We start from the raw sequence: 23,518 nt of genomic DNA, 5'->3' as shown, positions 1-23,518 counted from the left end.
TAGAACGTTTGATTGTCTGATGGGACATACTTATTGTGTTGTGTAAATGCTAAGTTGTTTTACACTCTTTTTTAAAATTTTATTATCATTATTATTTTAAATAAATTGTCCTTTAAAATAAACTTCTAAATATCTGAAACAGGCCACACAATTTAATTGTGGTGATAAGTTGCGAACATTTTACATAATGCACATTGTCACCCTATATGTACTATTGCATTAATTGAACGTCCTGAAAAAAGAAATTCTCATCACTGTGACATGCGAGTTCCTGAACATAATGCATGATGGGATATGCTCATCCTCAAATAGCGCTCAGAGGCGGTGTTAGCGAGAGTGTGTTAAGTGTGCATTAAGGCGTTTATCAGACCTGGGCCAGTCCTGCGTGCTCCTGTCATGTGCACACACTCGCTCAAGGGTCCGAGATCACGCGCGTGTGTGTGTAATGGGACAGGCCCTGGTTCCTGGAAGTGCAGCTCTCGTATTTCATGCTTCTCTTTGTGCACTAACAACTAGGTAGTCATGGAAAGGGTGGTTTTAATGAAAGTACTTGTGAAGTAAGTGTGCATATGCTACAGGACGCTAGACGTCTCTCATAGTGTTGGTTGTTCACGCTGCACGTGCACAGCTAATGTTCATGAAACACATTTTGTCAGAACGGCTGTTAGATTGCTTACTGTGTCTCAAAGTATCAGTTGTGAGCATGAGTGCTAGTCAGCCAAACTATGTTAGAAACTCCACTGTATTCATCTCAAACTGTCTGTATCTTCTTCTGTCTCTATCTGTCATACACCAGCATGCTGATGAAACGGATGTTATTGTAGGTTTGTACGGGTGTCACGTTCCCGCTGGACTTGCCCCTGTTCACTTTCCCCGCTTGACAAGCAATGTTGTTTCTCCAGCTGTTGAGGATCTTGCTGTGCAGAGCTCTATGTAGAAGCAGACCTGTAATGGACAGTGCAGTTTACTAACCCCGCCTGCAAACTCTACTTACATTGTGTTAAAGACCTGACTTGACAATATGGTGATGAGGACCTACAAATTCTGCTCTTCACTTCAAGCCAAGTGACAAAAGGTACATTTTCTGTATGACTTTTCGTTTGGTCTATAAATAACTTTTCAGGAAACTCGCATTCATAAAGAAATGTTGAATTTATGGTCTGGAGTTCCTCGTTCACGACTGATAAAAACCTTGGGCACGGACCATTTTCAAGCAAAAGGTATTTTAGCATCTGTTTTTATTTGTAATGTTTATGTAGGCATTCAAATATTTAAAATACATTTTACAGACTAAAAGGTGTGTTTTATATCAGAGTTGAATGTGTATTTTTAAGTTGTACTTAAGATGCTGAAAATGCAAAATAATTGCAAGTACATTCCAAAAGGAACTGAATTCACTCTTTGCTTAAGAATATGATGACGTCAAAGAATATAGCTTTTAACTCGGTAGATCATGCTTATCTAGTATTGAACTTGTAGCCCTTTTGTATTAGCAGCTCAAATTTTTTTGAACGTGTGCAAATAAGCTAAAGAGGAATTATCACGATCAGAAGATCTGCTATGCTGCTTCCTATACTGGAGGTATTAAGCAGTGTAAAAGGAGCTGTCACAAGCTGTGCTAGTGTCCCATGAGAACGTGAATGAAGTGCTCCTTTGTTTATGACAGGTATTAGAGGGCTACTGCGAGCCAGGGCTAACAGCGTGCCGGCAGGGCCGATAGCCTTGGACCTCGAGCCGCAAGGCCTAAATCAAGCTGCGTTTCCACTGTCGATACCCTAACACACTCCTCCACAGAACAACGTCACACAATCCCACCGTTTCACCAGCACAGGGACGCTAGCGCACTGAAAACTACCTACATCAGGAGTGCATATCAAACATGCTCAATCAAACTGCAATGATCATTATTTCACACAAAAAGAGAACACACATATGTATTAATTCAGGCCTGCTTCCATTTATTTGTGATCACAGCAATGCACAAAACAACCCCAAAGGCTTACACATTTAGAAAAATACTATTAAGATATATATTTTACGCTACATTAATTTTTCACTAAATTATGCGATCTGAGAAGGTTTGAGCTATCACTTTACTATTATCCCCTTTAGCCAGAGCAACAGAGTTATGAGTTAACCGGAGGCAGAAGTCTGGTATCAACAAAGACACAGGGAAGAGACAGATTCAACATGAAACCAAGTAAATACACAATTATGATTATATATGCTTTGTCTAAGTTCTTATGAAAGTGAGTTTTGAGTTGAAAATAGTTTGAAATGTCTTTAATGTTGAGGTTAGCAGTTAGCCTGATATGAAAACATGGGTTAGGCTAGGGTTAGGGTTAACCCTAACAAACTCTGCCTCTGTTCATAATCCCTCCTCAAGCCCCTTTTGGCTTGCTTTGGAAGAAGGTCTTCCTTGGGCCAAAAAACCTTGGCCGTTGGACTGATGAGTCCCCGGTGAGGCCCCGGAAGTGACAGTGGAAACGCGGCTGGCGATGGCACGCACTAGCTGCTCGCTTTTGTGCCCGACAGTGGAAACAAGGCTAATGTGGCAATAATTTCTCAGTGAGAAAAATTTGTAAAATCAGCACTGAAACCTTTCAGAGGAAGGAGAAAAAAAACATCATTTTTTCTAATGTTGACAGAATTTTAGTAGTAATATGGAATAATTTATTTATTTATTTATTTGATAGGGACAATGCACATTAATGAACATCTGCATTGAAACAACAAAAACAGACGTAAACATGCCAGATTATAGCCACAGGGCTAATTTACATCCGTAAATCCGGAATAATGTCTTATTGTTCAACAATATGTATTGATTTGTTAATCAATGTTAAATCAGTGATGTATTACTCTCCTCTTCACACAGATTTAACTCGTCTTACTATGGATGTTTGGCATGGAAAGTTGTGGTAATGGCTACGCTGATGCGAAACACCTCTGATAGCCCTGATGTGGAGGCCCAGCTGATCTATGCCCTCACGCTGCCCGTGTCCTGCGCTATAATCCTGATCAACCTGCTCATAATCCTGGCCATCACCTGCAGCCGTCAGCTTCACAACTCGCAGAACTACTTCTTCGTTAGCCTGCTGGTGGCCGACCTGTGCACAGGTGTTGCTCTTCCCTTCATTCCCTGGATGGGCCTGAACCGCCCGCTCAGCTTCTCCTCCTGTCTGCTGGTGCACATTTTCCCTAACTTTCTGTTCCTGGCCTTCCTCTCTAACCTAGTACTGGTGCACTACGAGCGTTATCGGAGTATCGTGAGCCCCCTCCGGCGTGGACAACTCTGGCTGCATCGGCGATTCGCTCTCGCTCTGCTAGCCGCGTGGATGCTGCCGCTACTGTTCGCTCTGTTGCCTGCCTTCGGCTGGAACAACAAGGCTGTTCATGACCGGAACGGTTGTTGTCCAGAAACCAATAGCACGGCACATTCTAACTGTGTGGCATTGTCTGGAGAGCGTTGCTGTACGTACCGTAGTGTCTTTCCTAATGCTTTCATCTATTTGGAGGTGTATGGCCTACTGGCACCCGCTATCCTCTCTATTGCTGCGATGACGTGCCGTGTGCTGTGGATCACCCGTGAGCAGCTGAGGGACATCCAGCGTCTGCAACGGGCCGTGGCAAATAAGGGCTACAGACGGAGACTGGAGATGCGATACGCTTGTTGTGTGGCAGCTGTTTCCCTCGCCTTCTTGGCCTGCTGGGTGCCCTACATTGTTTACACTCATATAGGCATGGAGTTTTTGCTTCGTCGGGGAGGAAAGAGCGATCGCATGGGCCACATTGTGCTGTCCTGTGTTGGGGTCGGGGGCATTGCTGTCGTGCCCCTTCTTCTGGGACTTGCCAACAGGGAGTACACAGATCCGGTCAAGAAACTGTTCCGCAAACTGTGGCACCGCTGCGGAAATACAAGTGTGCAAATGGACCCTAGCCTTCGAATCTGTCGCAGCTGATGTGATTGACTTTCAACTGAAGTTTAGATTTACAATGTTCAAAAGATAAACTGTGATTATGGTTTCATTCTCAAAATAAAAATGGTTTGGAAACAGAGGACAAAATCAGCTGTTTTGGAACAAATGATTAAATTTGGGAGACAATAACTTTATTTATCATGCAATTTCAACTTTATAACTTTGTAGAACTTCTACATTCACAAACAGCTTTATCACACACTGCATGAAAGGGAGTGTTCGAAAAATCATAATACATGCACTTTAAACAAAACCCACAATAATGCTTTTAAATGGATTGAACCTACTTTATTGAGGCTCTCAGCAGTTCAGACCTGTGCAATAGGTTGGGAGGTAATTTGAATACAATATGGATTTACTTCTATTTTTGGAATTGTTAGGGTTAGGGTTAAGTATTTGAGTTACAGTGTTTTGGAACAGGTTTTCTCTCATAGACAGATGCCCTATCATTCTATGTTAGATTTTCCTAATGCCACGCAGAACTAATTGGTTCTCGTGTCATGACCAGCAGAGCAGCCGCCTCCTTCATGCTTTGTAGAGGGACGATGTTCTGGTGTTGGTATGTAATCTTTTTCTTTCTCCCAAAACATTTACCAAAAACAACTGTCTCATCCAATTCTAGAACATTGTTCCATTTTTCCAGCTTTGGAACAAGTTACTTCAAGGTGTTCTTGAGGCAACAAGTGAGCTTCATTGGATTATAGTAATTTCCTGTCATCCTCTCATTAACTGTTTTGTTGTGATTTCCATAGAAAGTTTGAGATGACAAACCTAGACCTGTAGTTAGAAAATCAGGCCGATAAGGTTTGAGATTGCTGGCATTATACAGCACAAATCAACAACCAGAGGCGCAGTTGCCAAAAACAGTAAAAGTACTAGAACAAGAAAAAGTACTTGAGTAATAAAATAATTACATGAGCAAGATTGTAGTCAATGCAAATACTGGAAAAATGCAGATGGCTAATTAATTCAGATCTGATAAAGCTTCAGCTTGAGCAGTGATGAATTACGTAAATTCAAAACATGTTTGAGAGGAACATCTCATCCTGTCAACCATACCTCAAGTACTTACAAGTGGCTGTTACAAGTTGTTTTATGGCTATATTAGTCACTGTTACTGTGAGGACTCTGAATAAAGAACACTTTTTTAAACATTTGTAATAAATCCAGTAGTGTAAAGCTTAAGTAAGTTCAGTGATGGTTCATTTCTGTTTTTAAAAAAAGATATTAATTTAGTTCATGTATACATATAGCGCTTTGGTTAAAACAGTGATGTCATCGTCCAGCTCAGTTCAGTTTTCATATAATGGTGTCAATGCAGGAAGATCAATAATACTGTTGAATATTAGGCCAGTGGCAAGGAATCAAAAGTCAAAGTGACAGAATGGAGAAAAAACCCTTTGGAGAAACCAGACTCAGTCGTTCAGTTCTCCTCTGGCCAATGAACGAACAGTGTATGATTATGATTCAGGCAACATTACAGGTCAGAAGTCAGATTGGATCGGAATATTCAGGATATTTATCCAGTTCCTCTGGTTGAAGATCGGAGTCATGAAGGTATGGAGATGAGTTTGTTGAGGATCAGTGCCGATGGCTGTCGTGTCGATGAGGCCTTCACAGGGGAGAGTGTAGTTGACAATATCTCTGCAGACACTTCAGGGGCGTTGTGGTCGTGTCTAGGCGCAAGTCCACCATCTGATCTGGATACGGCCCGGATCCGGCTGACTACTACATGTGTTGTGGTCGTGTCTAGGCGCAAGTCCACCATCTGATCTGGATACGGCCCGGATCCGGCTGACTACATCATGTGTTGTGGTCGTGTCTAGGCGCAGGTCCTCCATCTGATCTGGATACGGCCCGGATCCGGCTGACTACATCATGTGTTGTGGTCGTGTCTAGGCGCAGGTCCTCCATCTGATCTCGATACGGCCCGGATCCGGCTGACTACATCATGCGTTGTGGCCGTGTCTAGGCGCAGGTCCACCATCTGATCTGGATACGGCCCGGATCCGGCTGACTACATGTGTTGTGGTCGTGTCTAGGCGCAGGTCCTCCATCTGATCTGGATACGGCCCAGATCCGGCTGACTACATCATGCGTTGTAGTCGTGTCTAGGCGCAGGTCCACCATCTGATCTGTATACGGCCTGGATCCGGCTGACTACATCATGCGTTGTGGTCGTGTCTAGGCGCAGGTCCTCCATCTGATCTGTATACGGCCTGGATCCGGCTGACTACATCATGCGTTGTGGTCGTGTCTAGGCGCAGGTCCTCCATCTGATCTGGATACGGCCCAGATCCGGCTGACTACATGTGTTGTGGTCGTGTCTAGGCGCAGGTCCTCCATCTGATCTGGATACAGCCCGGATCCGGCTGACTACATGTGTTGTGGTCGTGTCTAGGCGCAGGTCCTCCATCTGATCTGGATACGGCCCGGATCCGGCTGACTACATCATGCGTTGTGGTCGTGTCTAGGCGCAGGTCCACCATCTGATCTGGATACGGCCCAGATCCGGCTGACTACATCATGCGTTGTGGTCGTGTCTAGGCGCAGGTCCTCCATCTGATCTGGATACGGCCCGGATCCGGCTGACTACATCATGTGTTGTGGTCGTGTCTAGGCGCAGGTCCTCCATCTGATCTGGATACGGCCCAGATCCGGCTGACTACATCATGCGTTGTGGTTGTGTCTAGGCGCAGGTCCACCATCTGATCTGGATACGGCCCGGATCCGTCTGACTCCAGTAAATCTCGGGATAAACAGAGACTAATATTAGCGTAGACGCCATTCTTCTTATGATGTAACGAGTACATCAGGTGTTATGGGAAGTGTTCCCAGTTCCGGCTGACCTAGTTTATGCAGCACAACATTAATTTAACTGATTTCAATAATAGAAATTGGTAATGTTCTATGTGAATGCTAGGTTGAAGAGATGTTTTTTAATTCTAGATTTAAACTGACAGTGTGAGTCTGCTTCTCCAACAATGCAAAGTGTTGGTGCTAAATATCAACTGGCCGGAATTTTGAGATTGCAATAAACCTGAAGGGATATAATGTGTTCAGAGCTCACTCAAGTACTGGGGAGCTAAAACATTTAGTGCTTTTTAAGTAATTAGCAAGATTTTAAAATTGATGTTGACAGAACCGGGCTAATATGGTCATACTTCCTGGTTCTGGTAAGACCTGCTGCGTTTTGGACCAGCTGTAGTTTGTTTATTAAGCGTGCAGGGCAACCACCCATAATAGCATTACAATAATCTAGCCTTGAGGTCATGAAGGCATGGACTAATTGTTCCACATTTGTCAATGAGAGCATATGTCGTAATTTAGATATATTTTTAAGATGTAAAAATGCGGTTTTACAGATACTAGACACGTGACTTTCAAATGAAAGATTGGTATCAAAGAGCACACCCAGGTTCCTAACCGACGACGAAGACTTGACAGAGCAGCCATCAAGTGTTAGACAGTATTCTAGGTTATTACTTGAGGAAGTTTTTTGTCCGATAATTAGAATCTCTGTTTTTTCGGAATTAAGTAGTAGTAAGTTACCATTTTTTTATATCAGCTATGCATTCCGTTAATTTTGTGAATTGGTAAGTTTCGTCAGGGCGTGAAGAAATATAGAGCTGAGTATCATCAGCATAACAGTGAAAACTAATGCTTCCTAATGATATCTCCCAAGCCTATCCAAAAAAGCCTAACCAGCCTATCTCCCAAGCCTTTTCCAAAAAAATAACTTAAAGGCACAATATGTAATTTTCGTCACAAGAGGTCATTTCTTCAAAACAAAGGCTTAGCTTGATGACGCCATAAATGAGTGTGGAATCTTGTGTGGTGTTGTCTTGACTATTCACCTACACAGTCAGTCTGTTTTTATTGTGCTTGAATGCCACAGTCGGCCACTGCCACTGCTTTCGTTTTGTTTGTTTTTCTTACTATTAAAGTTACGTTTAATGTTCACTGTGCCGAGCAGGCCGAGGGCTGTGATTGATAATGAGCGAAACCTGCGCGACGCACCAGTCTCGTATCTCTCACGGAGGAGCGACGACAGCAGACGACGAGAGAGGACCAGGCCTGGACATTTATGGTATGTTTTGTTTATATGTGTTTCAATTATGTTTGATATCATAAATTAACATTATTTTAATGAAATAGCCGTGTATGCTGAATTATTACTCATACAGGCACTTTATCTGATGAATTAAAATTGTGGGGTAAAGGAGCGCTGTTTTACTTGGTGAAAATAAAATAATCATGTTAAAAATATATTTGAACGTTACTCTGTGCATTTGCTCTGGGCAGGTATGAGACACTTGTTGCACACTGTAGTAAGATAGATCGATATTAGAATATCATATTAAAGGGTTAGTTCACCCAAAGATGAAAATTCTGTCAGTAATTACTCACCCTCATGTTGTTCCAACCCCGTAAGACCTTCGTTCATCTTCGGAACATAAATTAAGATATTTTTGATGAAATCTGAGTGCTGGATCACTCCTCCATAGGCTGCTAGGTGACCGAAACTTGCTGGCCCAGAAAAGTTATTAAAGACATCGTTAATATAGTCCAAGTGACTCCAGTGGCTCAATCTTAAGTATATCAAGCGACGAGAATACTTTTTGTGCGCAAAAACAAACAAAAATAACGACTTTATTCCACTATTCATATCCTTCTCTCTGGGCCTCTAGTTGGTTCACGTAGTGTTTTTGCGTAGCGCGTCTGTGTTACACGTCACCACGTAGGCTCACAATTGGCCGAAGCTGGTCATGTGTGTGATGCGTGATGACGTGCAACACAGACGCGCAGCACAAAAACACTACGAGGCCCAGAGAGAAGGAAATGAATAGTGGAATAAAGTCGTTATTTTTGTTTGTTTTTGCGCACAAAAAGTATTCTCGTCGCTTGATATACTTAAGATTAAGCCACTGTAGTCACTTGGACTATATTAACGATCTCTTTAATAACTTTTCTGGGCCAGCAAGTTTCGGTCACCTAGCAGCCTATGGAGGAGTGATCCAGCACTCAGATTTCATCAAAAATATCTTAATTTGTGTTCCGAAGATGAACGAAGTTCTTACGCGGTTGGAACAACATGAGGGTGAGTAATTACTGACAGAATTTTCATTTTTGGGTGAACTAACCCTTTAATAAAAGTTGCTAAATGGCATGCAATTCATTATAAAAAACTAAATAAATTGTATGATGAGAAAATGCTGTATTACTGTTACTGTGGCTATGTTAGCGTTAGCCACTTGACAAAATAACATTGTCTCTCAGAATCAAGAACACAGATTCAAACAATAACGTATTGTTGCGCTATAACAATAATTAGTTTTCTGTCAATAAATGTGTCCAAACAGCTGCTCACCTGTGAAATAAAATGCATAATATTAAAGTGTCTTTGGTGTTCCCATAGTTTCTGTAGAAGTAAAAGCAAGAATCAAGGGCAACACAAATACACGTGTAAACCACATAAAAAAGCACCTTCCTAGATTAGTTTGTTTGACTTAAGAGGGGTTTAAACCTGACTTTAAACTAAAGTTTATTTGGATATTACATGTATGAAACAGAATTCATTTTTGTCCATTTATTATTGATACGAAAGGTTTGCAATGACTTCCAGACTGCCTAAAAGCTGCCTTGATTATATGGACACAAGAAGAAAACAAATGTAAAGTTGAGGAGAAGCAGGCCAGCTCTGAGGATGGGTGTCAGGAGGATGTGTTGAGAGAGAGAGAGAGAGAGAGAGAGAGAGAGAGACAGAGAGAGAGAGAGAGAGAGAGAGAGAGAGAGAGAGAGAGAGACACACTGCTACTGGTTCAGCCTTACATGGTACACAGAGAGAGAGAGAGAGAGAGAGAGAGAGAGAGAGAGAGAGAGAGAGAGAGAGAGAGAGCATTCCAGAGTGCTTCTGCTGCTGGTTCAGCCTTACATGGAACACTGGAGTGTGCTTTATGTGGTTCTTACGTATAGGTTTATTACCCACGGTGGAAATATTGGAAATATAGCATAATCTTAATCAACAATTGATATTTACATTTACATTTTCAGTTTCATTTATTTTCTTTATTGTCCAGATTTTGCCACACAGTCAAACTTATTAGTTTCAAACACATTGTATATTCAGTGTTCTGTAATTCACCCTTCGCCGGGAGTTAGTTTGACAGGCGATCTGACCAATCATAACGCTAATAATATTTACTGCCACTTTGTCGACAAACAAACTATACAGTGTAGTTAGTATTTACATTTGCACCAATAATGGGACTATTTCCAATAACCAGAGTAAGGACTTAATCGCAGTAAAATGTTTATATGACATGTAGTGAATTTTGAAGAGAACTGCTTTATATAGGCTTTCTGTCCAGGGACGCCTGCAGTTCCCCAGGGTCAAGGGTCATGATTAGGGACGTCATAATTGTGGAATGGTGTCATACAATTGTGATTAACAAATTGTCTTTTTTTGTTCATCTCAGTCATGTTTATCTTTTTGAACTTTACAGAGGATGAACATGAAAGTACATCTACACAAAACAAGCACACCAAACTATATAACAGCAAATATAATGTATGAAACGAACCACAAGCCGGTCTTACAGAGTACACCTGTGAAATATTTCAAATAATATTTTAAATATTACAATAATTACAAGTGTTTTACTTTAGTTGTGAGGGTGTCTGACATACTGTTGTTATTGAAACAGAGTGATTTGTTTTATCAGTGCTTAAAAGCTGCTTTGATTATGTGGCCAAAAGGAGAAAACAAATGTAGAGTTGAGGAGAAGCAGGCCAGCTCTGAGGGTGTGTTTTGGCTGGAGAGAGAGGGAGAGAGAGAGAGAGAGGGAGAGAGAGAGAGAGAGAGTGTGTGAGAGAGAGAGAGAGAGAGAGAAAGAGAGAGAGAGAGAGAGAGAATGCCAGAGCGGTTCAGCCTTACATGGAACACTGGACTGCGCTTTAATCTATAATGGCACAGAGTCCAGGGTAACTTTTGCATTAGAATTCTACAATATTACAGTATTTACAAATCTTTCACCCTAGCTCTATGTATTATTATAACAATGATGTAATGTTGAATTTAAGAATATTAATATACAATTTAATTATTTTACACCTTGTTCAGATAGAAAATGCTAGCAATCAAGAAGTAACACAATGTCAAAGTCTGAGCTCCAAAATCCACAGAAGAATTGGATTTAGATACAATCAATGCATAGAGTTTTATGGCTCGTTTCCACTGAGCGGTGCTGTACAGTACGGTTCGGGTCGGTAAACCATGAGTCGGCTAGCGTTTCCACCGCCAACAGTTCCCTTACTTGATAGGCGTGGCATGGCCGCGGGAACTAGGGGTGCTGAAAAAAAATAAATATAGATGTATTGATTATAAAGCATTCATCGGCATTAGGGGCTGTTCACACAGAACGTCAACCATGTTCGAGTGTGTGTGTGTGTGTGTGTGTGTGTGTGTGCGTGTGTGTGTTTGCGGCGATCACCGGTGCGTCTCTGGCTGAGATCCTGGCTAGAGCCCTGCACGGGCCAAAAACTCCAGCCCTAGCCCGGCCCTGGCCCGTGGTGTTCAAGCCCTACCCGACCCCAGCCCGACAACGCCTGCAATTTTTTCAGCCCGAACCCGACCCGACCCGAGACCAACATCAATCACTTTTAAGCTCTCTCTGACGCGCGCGCTCTTTGGCGCGCTCTCTCTCTCTGACGCGCGCTGTCTCTGCTACACACGCAAACACACGTCGCGCGCTCTCTGATGCGCGCTGTCTCTGCTACACACGCAAACACACACACATCGCGCGCTCTCTGATGCGCACTGTCTCTGCTACACACGCAAACACACACACGTCACACGCTACTAAGAGGTAAACTTTTATTATAGGCCTGAAACATCATGCCCAAAAATATTGGACAAACCGTCCATTACACAGAAGCATAAACATGAAGGGAGAATATAGTGCTACGGGATCAAACCGCAAAAATAAGTAAATAAACGGCCTACCTTTCTTTGCTTTTCAGTAACTGAAGTGTCACCTGTTTAATGCACGTGAGTGACGCGCGCGCGTTCGTGTATGCGTGTTGCGTTTGTGTTACTTTCTTAGGTGATGTATAATATTTATAATATAATCAATATAACAGTATTTCATACACACTTCGTGACGTGTGCTCTGCTGCACGTTAATTATATACACAATGAGGAGAGAAGCTAAAATAAGCCCGAGCCCGACCCGAGCCCGATCTGTAAAAAAAAAAAAACGGCCCGAGCCCGGCCCGAATGGGCTTAGCCTGTCGGGCCCCGTCGGGCCCCGACGGGCTTGCAGGGCTCTAATCCTGGCCAAGAGGAACCAGAAGCCGGAAGTGCGTAAAGCTCAGCGAGAGCAAGCGATCAGGTGACGACCCTAACGCTTCATTCACACTCATGATCTATGACTGAACCTAAACTGGTTAGACTGCAGTTTTGCACATTTATTGCTCTTACTAACATGTACTGTATGTTGACAGGTCAAAATTAATGTTCAAATAAATATTGTAGTCCAGAAGAGCTTGAGGTGTGTTGGGATTAGAGATGTGACCGGTTAATCGCTATGACAACGCATTTGGCTTTCGACTTGGTGACAATTCGGGGACGTCAATTGCTTGAATGTTAATTCCCAAGTGTCTGGGATAGAACACAACGACCAGAGGATGAATAAGAGGAAGAGATGGATGTTGAACTGTTGCTTCAGTGCCATGATTACGGTGCAAAACCAGAACCGTCAGCTTTGGATAAAGCATATGTGAGAAGATAGAGGCCCAGCAGCAGGTGATCGAGGAATGGCTGAGGTTACACTGAAGCAGTCGTTAGGCTTGGAGAGGTTTTTAGCAGCAGGTATGTATCATGTCACCTCTGTGGTTATGACTTTCTTGCAGACCTAGATTGTGTTCAAATCCATTCATTTATGAATCACAGTAGTGGGCAGAATATGCAGATCCTTTAATTCAGTAAAAGCACTAATACCACTGTGAAAATACTCCACTACCTGCATTCAAAACCTTAATTATATAAAAGTATGTAAGTATTATCAGAAAAATGTACTTAAAAGTACTCATAGTGCAGTAAAATGATCCCTTTCAGTGTTTTACTATTATATAGGATGTTTATGGATTAATATTACTGCTGCATTAATGTGTATGTTTCATTTTACAGGTTGAGATTATTTTAACTTCTTTATATACTGTTGGCTAGCCGCTAGTTTCATCTATAAGATCATCATAGCCTGTTTGTAGTATCTCTGTCCTGTGAGAACCACATATCTCAGCTTTGTGATGATGCATTTTCCAAACATCAATAATGGGTTATGCTTTGATTTAAAGGTAATAATAATTTTCTTTCACTCTTTTAGATTTGCCAGCTACAGGCATTTTGGAGACAGATTGAACCTGCAACAAGGAGAATAGTGTGTGTTGGTACACAGTCATCCACTTCCAGCACAACAGCAGCTCCTGACAATGCCACTGATCCACCTCGTCGACCGGTAGGCATAGTTCAAACTTAAAGGTTGTATCAGTGATTTCAGGCCCAAACATAAATGATCACATTCATCTAACTTTTCTAACGATCCGCTAGCTGCCCGCCCCATAAGCATGCCGTCAAAAAACTGCGTCTCTGTAGGCAGCCTAGGCTCTGAGATCTGCACACAAAAACAGTTGCTTTCACCAACCACTCAAAACCAAAATAAATAATGTTCCAACCAATCACCGACAGGGGTGGGTGTTGTGAGGTTTAGCGCTCGTGCACGGCTGCCTATGACGCGAAAACCTCACGACACCCGCCCTTGTCGGTGATAATCATTTTGTTTATAAAAGTAGCTCGCTGATAAATCTGCATCCGTAACAACACAACTGTCTAATTCAATATAATTAAAACCACATACAAGTGGTCTCAGACTTTTGGACCCCACTTTACAAACACTTATGATGACCATGCAATGATTATCGTTTTTACTACTGTTGTGAACTTAGAATCGAAAGACCAGGAGACTTGGTTGTTTCTTCAGCAGGATTCTTTATTGAGAACACGAGCTGTCGGTAGCTGCAGTCACCAAGTCTGACGTGAATGTTCTCTTACAGTTTATATACATTTAGGGGCAGGAACCGAAAAAGACAGGTTTAGGAACCGGTTCTAGACTGAGAGCATTGCCCACCCTAATCCACTCAGCATATCTATTCAAACACTGAGACCTGAGTACAGGACTGGCTGGACTTTCTTGCTAAAACACAAACTCCAAGAGTTTCAGTAAAACAGGACTGACCAGAGTCTTTTGCTAGAAAACTCTGATAATCATAATTTATACCTAACCTTAACATGCTAAATTCAATGTAAACCTAAATTAAACATTTTAATAAATTTGCATTCCCACACTACTAAGACTTGTTCCCCCTGCTCCCCACCAGAGCCGATGCCTTCCGATGATTGATGAACTGCTCCTGTTCTTGGTGTACCTATCACTGGGACTGAAGGAGAAAGAGCTGGGTGATTGTTTCAGTATTCATCAGTCCACCGTCAGCAGGATAATCAAAACCTGGGTACATTTTTTGTACACCTTATTGGGTGCTGTTGGGATATGGATGTCTCCTGAGACAATTAGAGCCACGATGCCGAGTGTATTCGGCAAATACTCTGACACCCAAGTCCTTATTGATTGTACAGAGATGAGATGTTGTCAGATGCCTTCATCTTTACTCTTACAGAGTGAGATGTTTTCACAGTATAAATCCCATACTACCCTGAAAGGAATGATTGGTGCTGTTACTTTTATTTCCTCACTGTATTCTGGCTCTATCAGTGACAAAGAATTGTTCAGGCAATCTGGCATTGTCCCTCTTTTGGATAAAGATATGGCTGTAATGGTGTACAAGGGATTCAGCCTTGCAAAGTTTACAGACCACCTTTTCTGAGTAAAAAGTCACAGCTGTCTCATGGCGAAGTGCTGGTCACTCAGGACATTGCACGGTTAAGCATACATGTGGAGAGGACAATTAGGCACATCAAAGAGAACAAACTGTTTGACACGATTATCCCTCTGTCCATTTGTGGTAGTATCAACCAGCTTTTTGCAGTAGCCTGCCTCCTAACAAACTATCAAAACAAGCCACTGGTCAAAGCTTGGGCCAAATACCTGTGTTGACAGGGTCAGCTGAAAACATCATTTATACAGTCACCATGAGACATTGTATATGGAATGATTTAATTATTTTTGTTACAAATAAATCTGAAAAAAACAACAACTTTTTTCTCTCCTTTGTGTTTATTGCAAAATACGCTGTTTTTATATAACCATTATGGTGTAACTTTTTGATGCAAATATTGCTTCTTTGGCGATAAAGAGTTTGGCTGACCTAAAGAACATCCTTCCAATAGTGATTCATGAAATACACACCCTGTATGTTATGAAGACCCAAAGCATTTAAAATTAAACAAAGCATGAAATAATTTATTACACAAATAGCAGGTGAATATGTTATGTAATATAACAATACAATAGTGAAATAAGCCAATACATTTTCCAAATTCAGGTGAAATGCATAAAATGTTATTTACTCCTGCTTCTCACAATAACAAAAGTTTATTGCAGGTAATTTCATTTTTCTTCATACAAAGGCCCCCACCTGAATTATCCTGCATCGATCAGTAAGATCTTTTGGAGACAGACAAGTACTTCTGCAAGTAAAACTGGTCCACCCTCTCTCTGATGACTGCTTTTACCTCCGGGTCAACCTGGATACGCTGCACCAGCATGTCTTCCTGAGCACAAATCACAAAGTCACACCATTGGAGGCCAGTGATCAACAGTTGACCCTGCACCTGCCAGGAGTAAGAGTGGCTTTTACGAAGAGCTAAAGTGCCATCCTGCATTTTAAGGTCTTTACAGTCCACATAGTTCTTCACATTAGGGCACTTTATCTCAACCAGTCCAAACGGTGGCTGTGCGAATGGATCAAAAATCAAGCCATCTGGCGAGGCACCAAGCCAAGGGGCATCTGGGTGGATGACGAGGCCACAGGGTGTGTAGTTGACATTTTTCATCTGGCAGTACTCCCTTGCCACCTCAAACTCCATGTCTGCACCTCTTCTCATTTCTGCAGTCTGCCTTGTTCCTTTGAGGACTCTTTCTGCAAGAGACTCTGCAGAGCTCTCTCCCCTCACAAAACACACCTCTCTAAAGCGTAGAGAGGAGCTGATGCCACTCCTGGTCTGCTGCCTCAATCTTATAGGCCATGTCCAGTGTAACATTCAAGCTTTTAAGGTGGAATTGCTCCTGCTCAGTGCACACATGCACACAGTCTGTCGGGGCAAGCTTGTACTCCCCAATAGGCAGTGGTGGGTGAGGTGGAGGATCCTGGTGCATCTTGACTGATTCTGTGGGCAAAACAGGCTGCTGGTATGAGAGCACTCTCCCCCTTTGTGCTAAGCCAAAAGCTGTCTCAACAAGGGTCTTCTCTTCACTGATGCCCATAGTTGCTGCTAGAGGTTTCTCTCTAATGCCTTCCATCATGTCTTCCATCAGTAGCAAAGAGATGTCTAGTGGGTCCCCAACCAAGCCCTTGTAGAGTGTACTCCTGTGAAAGAATGTAATAGTGGATATCGAATATCAAGCAATGTATTCGAATATATTCGAATTTCTACGAGTAAAATGTAAAATGAAGTTAACAAACAACTTCGATCCATCAGGAAACGCCACATGGTCGCTGAATTTCACTGCGCTTCTTGAAGAGTTTTTCTTTTGCGTGAACAAGCCGTTCGCCGGAGATGTGTTAAAACTTAAAGATAGCGGAGTGCATTCATGATTATTAGGCTACCGGTATAATAATCCTCCTGGCGCCGGGTCTGAGTGAGTAATGTACTCTCTTACCTTTGTTCTTTGATTAACATTAATGACACTTTAAGACCAGCCACTGCGGACAGAGACGCGATCTGACACACGTCGCATTTTCTCACATCTCTACGTTCATTTAAGACTTTATTTAAATCATTTAAGACCGCTCTAATGAGGACACTCGACAAAACGGACATTTGGTATAATTTGTGTGTTGTGGTTTGTTCAAGCCCGAAAGAGAACTCGATACTGACACGCGTCTCTTCTGTGGGTCGTGTGTGTGTGTGTGTGTGTGTGTGTGTGTGTGTGTGTGTGTGTGTGTAATACTAATAGGCAGGAATTACAGCGCGGTCTCTTTAGTCTTGTCGTTATCTTCCATTTTCAAAACAGGCTGGCTATTGGCTATTATTCGCTTGATCTGGTCGTGGGCCTACGCTACGATACGTTTAGAGCGGCCGCTACTGGATGAGATGGCAAACAATAAAATAAAAAGCAAACGGTCTAATCATAGACTGTAAAAAATGCGCTACACATGGCACTTTAAAAACCGGATAGTTTATTTATAGTTCGGTTTCGGATATTTCACATCATGTTCGAATGCATATTCGAATATCGAATAAAAAGTGACAGCCCTAGTTAGTAATATTTGCAGGTTACTGACACCTATGGAATCTTTCTTTTATTTATTTGTGTGTGTGTGTGTATACTGTATGTATGTGTATGCGTGTACATATATGTGTACATAAGTGTGTATGTGTGTGTATACACTGTACATATGTAGACTGTATGATGCAGTAATTGCAATAGCATCTCACTACCTCACCTGACTCCTCCTTCCGTGAGCTGGTTGAGTCTTGGTTTGCTGATGACCGTTTTGCTTATTGGCCCAGGTTTCACTCCCTGACAAAAAAAAGGACAGACAACATACAATCTTAACAATAGGAGACAAAAAAATTGAAAGGAACTAACTAATCTGGCAAAGTATGTGACATATTACAGCTGCCTATGTTAAAACAATGAGAACAAAACAAAATTGCATTGCTCTCCATCTAAGTCAAGTCAAGTCAAGTCATCTTCATTTATATAGCACTTTTAACAATGTAGATTGTTTCAAAGCAGCTTTACAGAGATAAACATATAATTTAAGGTAACAGAGATTGTTTTGGCTTTATAGCGGATCTTTAATAAAGTTATTTTCCAGCTAAAGTTAGTTTTGATTGATTCGCTTCCGTCGCAACAATCATTTGTTATTAAATTAGGGGCCGCTAAGACGACACCATTCTCTCAACGAATTTTCCCGACAACGCTTTATCTGTAGAGTGGTAAAGGGATCCTCCATAGGGAGAGAGTAGTTGGCAATTTAGCACTGCGTTGGATCGGGTCCAGGCGAAGGTCCTTCATCAGATCTGGATACGGCCTGGACCCTAAGGTTCCTGACCCTTTAAAAGTTGGATTCGGCATTGACAGATTATTCTAATACATATGTATACTTAAATATCACTAATGCCAGGAGTATTAATAATAATAATAATAATAATATGTTTATTTTATATAGGGCCTTTCTGAGGACTCAAGGTCACTTTACAATACCGGTAATTACAAATACATATGACATAGAAACGATATATAAACTGTGAAGGATAACATAGTAGAAGAGGTACAGTACATATTAGGCTATTGTTTCTAAACACTTACCGCGGTTCCGGGCTTGTGCCATTGCTGCTCTGTCTCAGGTGTGGACAGGCGGCACAACCTGCACATCCAACTCTGAATAGTGTGCAGTTTGAAACAGCAGAGCAACTGTGTGGTTACACATTGCAGTGCCAGCTACACATGAGCACCGATGTGATGTGAGGATGACAGGGTCCGAATCCCGAAGCACTATCTGTACAAAAGTATATGGAGAATTTTTTTTACAAACATTGACACCGATTTGAGAGTGTGGCTGAGCTTTAATGCATAATATTTGAGCAGTGGTTCAAACAGATGCCACTGATTTGAGGAACAGAACAGGACCCGCTCATGATCACTGATTAATCCACTCTTACTTACTCCTACCCTGAGAGGCTTGATAAATACTGTCCCTGAACCCGAACAGAACACCCAACCCATCCCTAACGTTACTCTCAGGCTGTGTGGCTTCTCGTTTTTCCTCATAGATCTGTGACTAGCTGCCCTGATGCTGACAGCACCAGTCAGTCTGTCTTTGTTTGATACTGGTGAAAAATAAAGTGAAAACGTGAATATGTAGGTATATAGCTAGCAATCATAAATTTGCAGAACGAGACATTTTTTTCTATCATCTCAGATTAGATTAGTAGGTTAATGTTATCGTTAGTTTAGCTACCATAGTGACATACTGCATTCTTCCTGTTCGGGAACGCTAACATGAGCTATCGCTAGCAGAATAGATACAAACCTTCATAGTCAAATATGTATGAGGAGGCGTATAGCTTAAACCCCTTGTCCATTTTGGTGGTAGGAGTTTTAGATGTCAACCTGCATATACGATGGACATCAGTTATGCTCATTTTGGGTAATTCCTGAAGGCATCTAGAGTAAAACAGTGCCATATCCAACGTAGCGTGGTACAGCGCACCTGAACCGGATGTGGTGACACCCGTTTCGCAGAATGCGGAAGTAAGTTGCGCATAGAGCCTCACCAGAGCCCATCTACGGAGAGCCTTGGCACTTCCTATTAGCCCCATTGTATCGATCTTGGTTGCAGTTCCATTAGAATTCCACTGGAGGTGATCGCGGGCGAGTGCAGACTGAATGGGAGTCTATGGGGCTAGGCGGCTAAATGTGTCTCTTTCACCCGATTGCCGTTGAGAAATCTCAGATTTTATTGTAGGTTTTGCAAGTTCAACATGGGTTATAGGTCGAAAGTTGAATAAACGAGTACTTATTTCTTTTCGATTTCTTACAGGTTGAGTTGTTGTTGCCCATAACACGCTAGCATTCTGCTAATGACGTCAGCATTCTGACGTCATTGACATTTTAAAAGACTTTTTAAAGCAAATAAGTGACTCTAAAAAATCTAACACCCAGCAATGTGTAATTTCTTTGCATCTCCTTTCGAATACAACATTCAAATTACTAGACAAAAAATTATATCCTGAGAAAAGTGGATTTTGAGGGGTATTTCGCCATAGACCTCCATTCAATCTGCACTCGCCTGCGAGCGCCCCCGCATGGACAGAGACGTGTTACTGCAGCCAGTCCAGAAACCGGAAGTAAGCAGAGAGTGCCAATTCTCTTCCTATTAGACATTCTCTGGCCTCACTGAATTATTCTATGCGGTCACAGACGCGAAGCAGGATTTTACGATGTGAAAGTATGAACCGATAGATATGGCTACAATTTTGCGCTACTGTAGGAAAATCTGACAAGGTAGGACCACTGATCTATATAATGACTGGATAGCTCATGACGTTCTAAACTGCCAGTAGGCAGTGAAGCCACCGGAAGTGTTCGAGCGGCCATCTTACGATTCCCTAACAGCAGAGTCAAGTCAAGTCAAGTCAAGTCAAGTATATTTGTATAGCGCTTTTCACAATACAGATTGTATCAAAGCAGCTTCACAGTATTAAATTAAAATAATACAACAAGGTTTGTTTCAAGTGGAATTTATTGATTGATAAAATAAAATTAAATATCCCCAAAATATCCCCAACTGAGCAAGCCAAAGGCAACAGTGGCAAGGAACCAAAAAACTCCATCAGGACCTAATGGAGAAAAAAAAAACCTTGGGAGAACCCAGGCTCAGTCGGGGGCCAGTTCTCCTCTGGCGTTTATGAACTAGAGGCCGGATTGTAGTTTGAACTGTAAGATTAGAAATATTATATGAATGCCTGGCCGAAAAGATGCGTCTTTAATCTAGTTTTAAACTGGGAGAGCGAGTCTGAGCAACGAACAGTATCAGGAAGACTATTCCAGAGTTTTGGAGCTAAATGTGAAAATGATCTCCCTCCTTTGGTGGATCTGGATATCCTAGGAATGACCAAAAGCCTCGAATTTATTGATCTTAAAGAGCGTGATGGATTATAGGGTGATAGAAGATCCGTTAAATAGACTGGAGCTAAGCCGTTTAGGGCTTTATAAGTCAGTAGCAATACCTTGTAAATAATACGGAACTTTATAGGTAACCAATGCAGAGATGATAAAATCTGTGTTATATGATCATATTTTCTTGATCTAGTAAGAACTCTAGCGGCTGCATTTTGGACTAACTGTAGCTTGTTTATTGAGGATGCAGGACAACTGGCTAATAAAGCATTACAGTAATCTAGTCTCGAGGTCATGAATGCATGAACTAGCTTTTCTGCATCAGAAACTGATAGCATATTACGTAGCTTAGCAATGTTTCTAAGGTGGAAAAAGGCTGTTTTTGTAACATATGAAATATGATTTTCAAAAGACAGGTTACAGTCGAGTATAACACCCAAGTCTTTTACTGTAGAGGATAAAGTAACAGGACATCCTACGATGTTAAAGTTGTATTGTAAGAGGTTTTGTGGGCGGTTTTTTGAACCGATAAGTATTACCTCTGTCTTGTCTGGATTTAATAAAAGAAAATTACGAGTCATCCAATCTTTTATATCTTTAACACACTCTGTCAATTTGGATAATTTAGCGTTTTCATCCGGCCGTGATGAAATATAGATTTGAGTGTCATCAGCATAACACTGGAAACTAATTCCATGTTTCCTTATAATATTTCCAAGTGGCAGCATATATATTGAGAATAATAGAGGGCCTAACACAGATCCCTGCGGCACTCCATAGTTTACTGGAGTTATGATCGATTTTTCTCCATTCAAATAGACAAAATGGTAGCGGTCTGATAAATATGATCTGAACCAGCTTAATGCTTGTCCTTGAACACCAGTATAATTTTGTAGTCGATCTAAGTGTATTGTGTGATCTATAGTATCGAACGCAGCACTAAGATCAAGTAAAACTAGTATTGAGATACAGCCTTGGTCAGAAGCTAAGAGTAAATCATTTGTGATTTTAACGAGCGCAGTTTCTGTGCTATGATGCGGCCTGAATCCAGACTGAAACTTTTCATAGATGTCATTTTCTTGCAAGAAAGAGCCCAGTTGAGCGGACACAACTTTTTCTAGTATTTTAGACATAAATGGAAGATTTGAAATGGGTCTATAATTTGCTAGATTATTATGATCTAATTGTGGTTTCTTAATGAGAGGTTTTATAACTGCCAGTTTAAATGTTCTTGGAACATGACCTAAAGATAAAGACGAGTTAATAATATTGAGGAGAGGCTCTTCCACTACAGGTAACACTTCTTTCAATAGTTTAGTTGGTATAGGATCTAATAAACATGTTGTTGTTTTAGATGAAATGATACGTTTATTTAACTCTTTTTGTTCTATAGTTGTAAAGCACTGTAATTGTTCTTGCGGGGTGATAATTGAGGCTGAATAATAAGATCAAAATGAGGGAGGGAATTAGTTCAACGTGTCCACAATTTATTAAAACGAGGGAATAAATAAGTCGTCGTAACAACTTATTATTTAGATCAGTGGACAGAACGAGCAGAGAGAGAGAGAGTGCGTGTGTGTCCCGGCCGCGCGCATGCGCGCACTCTCACCGCCTTCAAACAACACGAGCACTGTATTCTCTCTCCCTCGCGTATATCAACATCATAACCCTAACCCTAACCCTAACCCGCGGTTTAGTGTATCCGTATAATGCGCACATATGTACGCCTGGGTTATTTTTTATAAATCGGAATATGTGCGTGGAAAATTGTGTATGCGCATTTCAATGCCTTTTTTGTGCGTACACAATGTTTATATATCAGGCCCCTGGGAATAGAATTGATTAACAATCAAAATCTCACCTGATCAACACGATAAATTCAATGCTTTCTTGTTATATTTTATCCACAACACATTGTGTACTTAGCCTGAAACATGGCTAAATGTCCCTTTATCAAAGATATTAATTAAAAGAAAGTTCCAACCCACCTTGCATATGAATCCTGGCTGTAACGGTCACCAGCTGGAGTGCCCTTGAGAGCCACCAGAGGGCACTCCACATAAGACTATTATCACTCACAAACTACATTTCCCATAACTCACTGCCCGGACTCATCATCACTTATCACTGATCACATTCACCTGTACCTCATTCACTGATTGCATTCACCTGTGTCTCATCATCCTGTTAGTCTCAGTCTATTTATACCATGTTCATTCATTCACTCACCGCAAAGTCTTGTTTAAGTGTTACACTGCAATTCCGAGCGTTTTCCCTGGTTTCTTGCCTTTTGGTTTATTTGGATTTCTTGCCCTGTTCCCTCGATTACTCTTTTGCCTCTGGTCCCTGCCTGTTTTGTTTGTTTCTTTGTTGGTTTGTTTGGACAGCCTACCTGTGTTTTGACCTTTTGCCTGTACACTGGATTATGCCTCTGGATTACCCACAATAAAGCTACGTTTGGATCTTAACCCTCGTGTCTCGGAGCAGGTTCGTAACACTGGCAGAGTATAAATGCCCACAAACTGAACTTGCAAAGTATTGTCAGTCTGTGATGGAAGTTGGGTGTGTGATGGAGTGAGGAATCTGCTGAGGTTTGGAGGTAGTAGTGGGAAAAACTTTTAATGTTATTTGTTTTCACTTGTTCTTAATTCTTATTGTAGAACTGTACAC

The 23,518-nt window shown here is 41.6% G+C and overlaps 1 protein-coding gene across 4 annotated transcripts; it reads left to right on the top strand.

Annotated features, from left to right (window-relative positions):
* The first annotated feature begins 307 nt into the window (after positions 1–307).
* Positions 308–4,111, top strand: LOC307165459 (G-protein coupled bile acid receptor 1). Of its 4 annotated transcripts, none has more exons than XM_079883065.1 (3): positions 308–557; positions 903–1,075; positions 2,879–4,111. In XM_079883065.1, the coding sequence occupies exon 3, from the start codon at positions 2,925–2,927 to the stop codon at positions 3,960–3,962; it is 1,038 nt and encodes a 345-aa protein (XP_079739191.1). In that variant the 5' UTR covers positions 308–557; positions 903–1,075; positions 2,879–2,924; the 3' UTR covers positions 3,963–4,111. The 4 variants fall into 4 exon arrangements, with proteins under 4 accessions (XP_079739191.1, XP_079739192.1, XP_079739193.1 ...); XM_079883066.1 differs by having other exon boundaries at positions 825–1,075; XM_079883067.1 differs by lacking the exon at positions 308–557 and adding an exon at positions 804–820.
* The last annotated feature ends 19,407 nt before the right edge of the window (positions 4,112–23,518 follow it).

This window comes from Squalius cephalus (assembly GCF_949319135.1).
Source record: "Squalius cephalus genome assembly, chromosome: 10".
In the NCBI taxonomy this organism is placed as follows: Eukaryota; Metazoa; Chordata; class Actinopteri; order Cypriniformes; family Leuciscidae; genus Squalius; species Squalius cephalus.
Note: the sequence above shows the minus strand (reverse complement) of the source record. Positions and strands in the feature narration are given on the sequence as shown.

Coding starts and splice junctions, on each gene's coding strand:
- LOC307165459 (XM_079883065.1), top strand. CDS start 2,925: ATGGCTACGCTGATGCGAAACACCTCTGATAGCCCTGATGTGGAGGCC.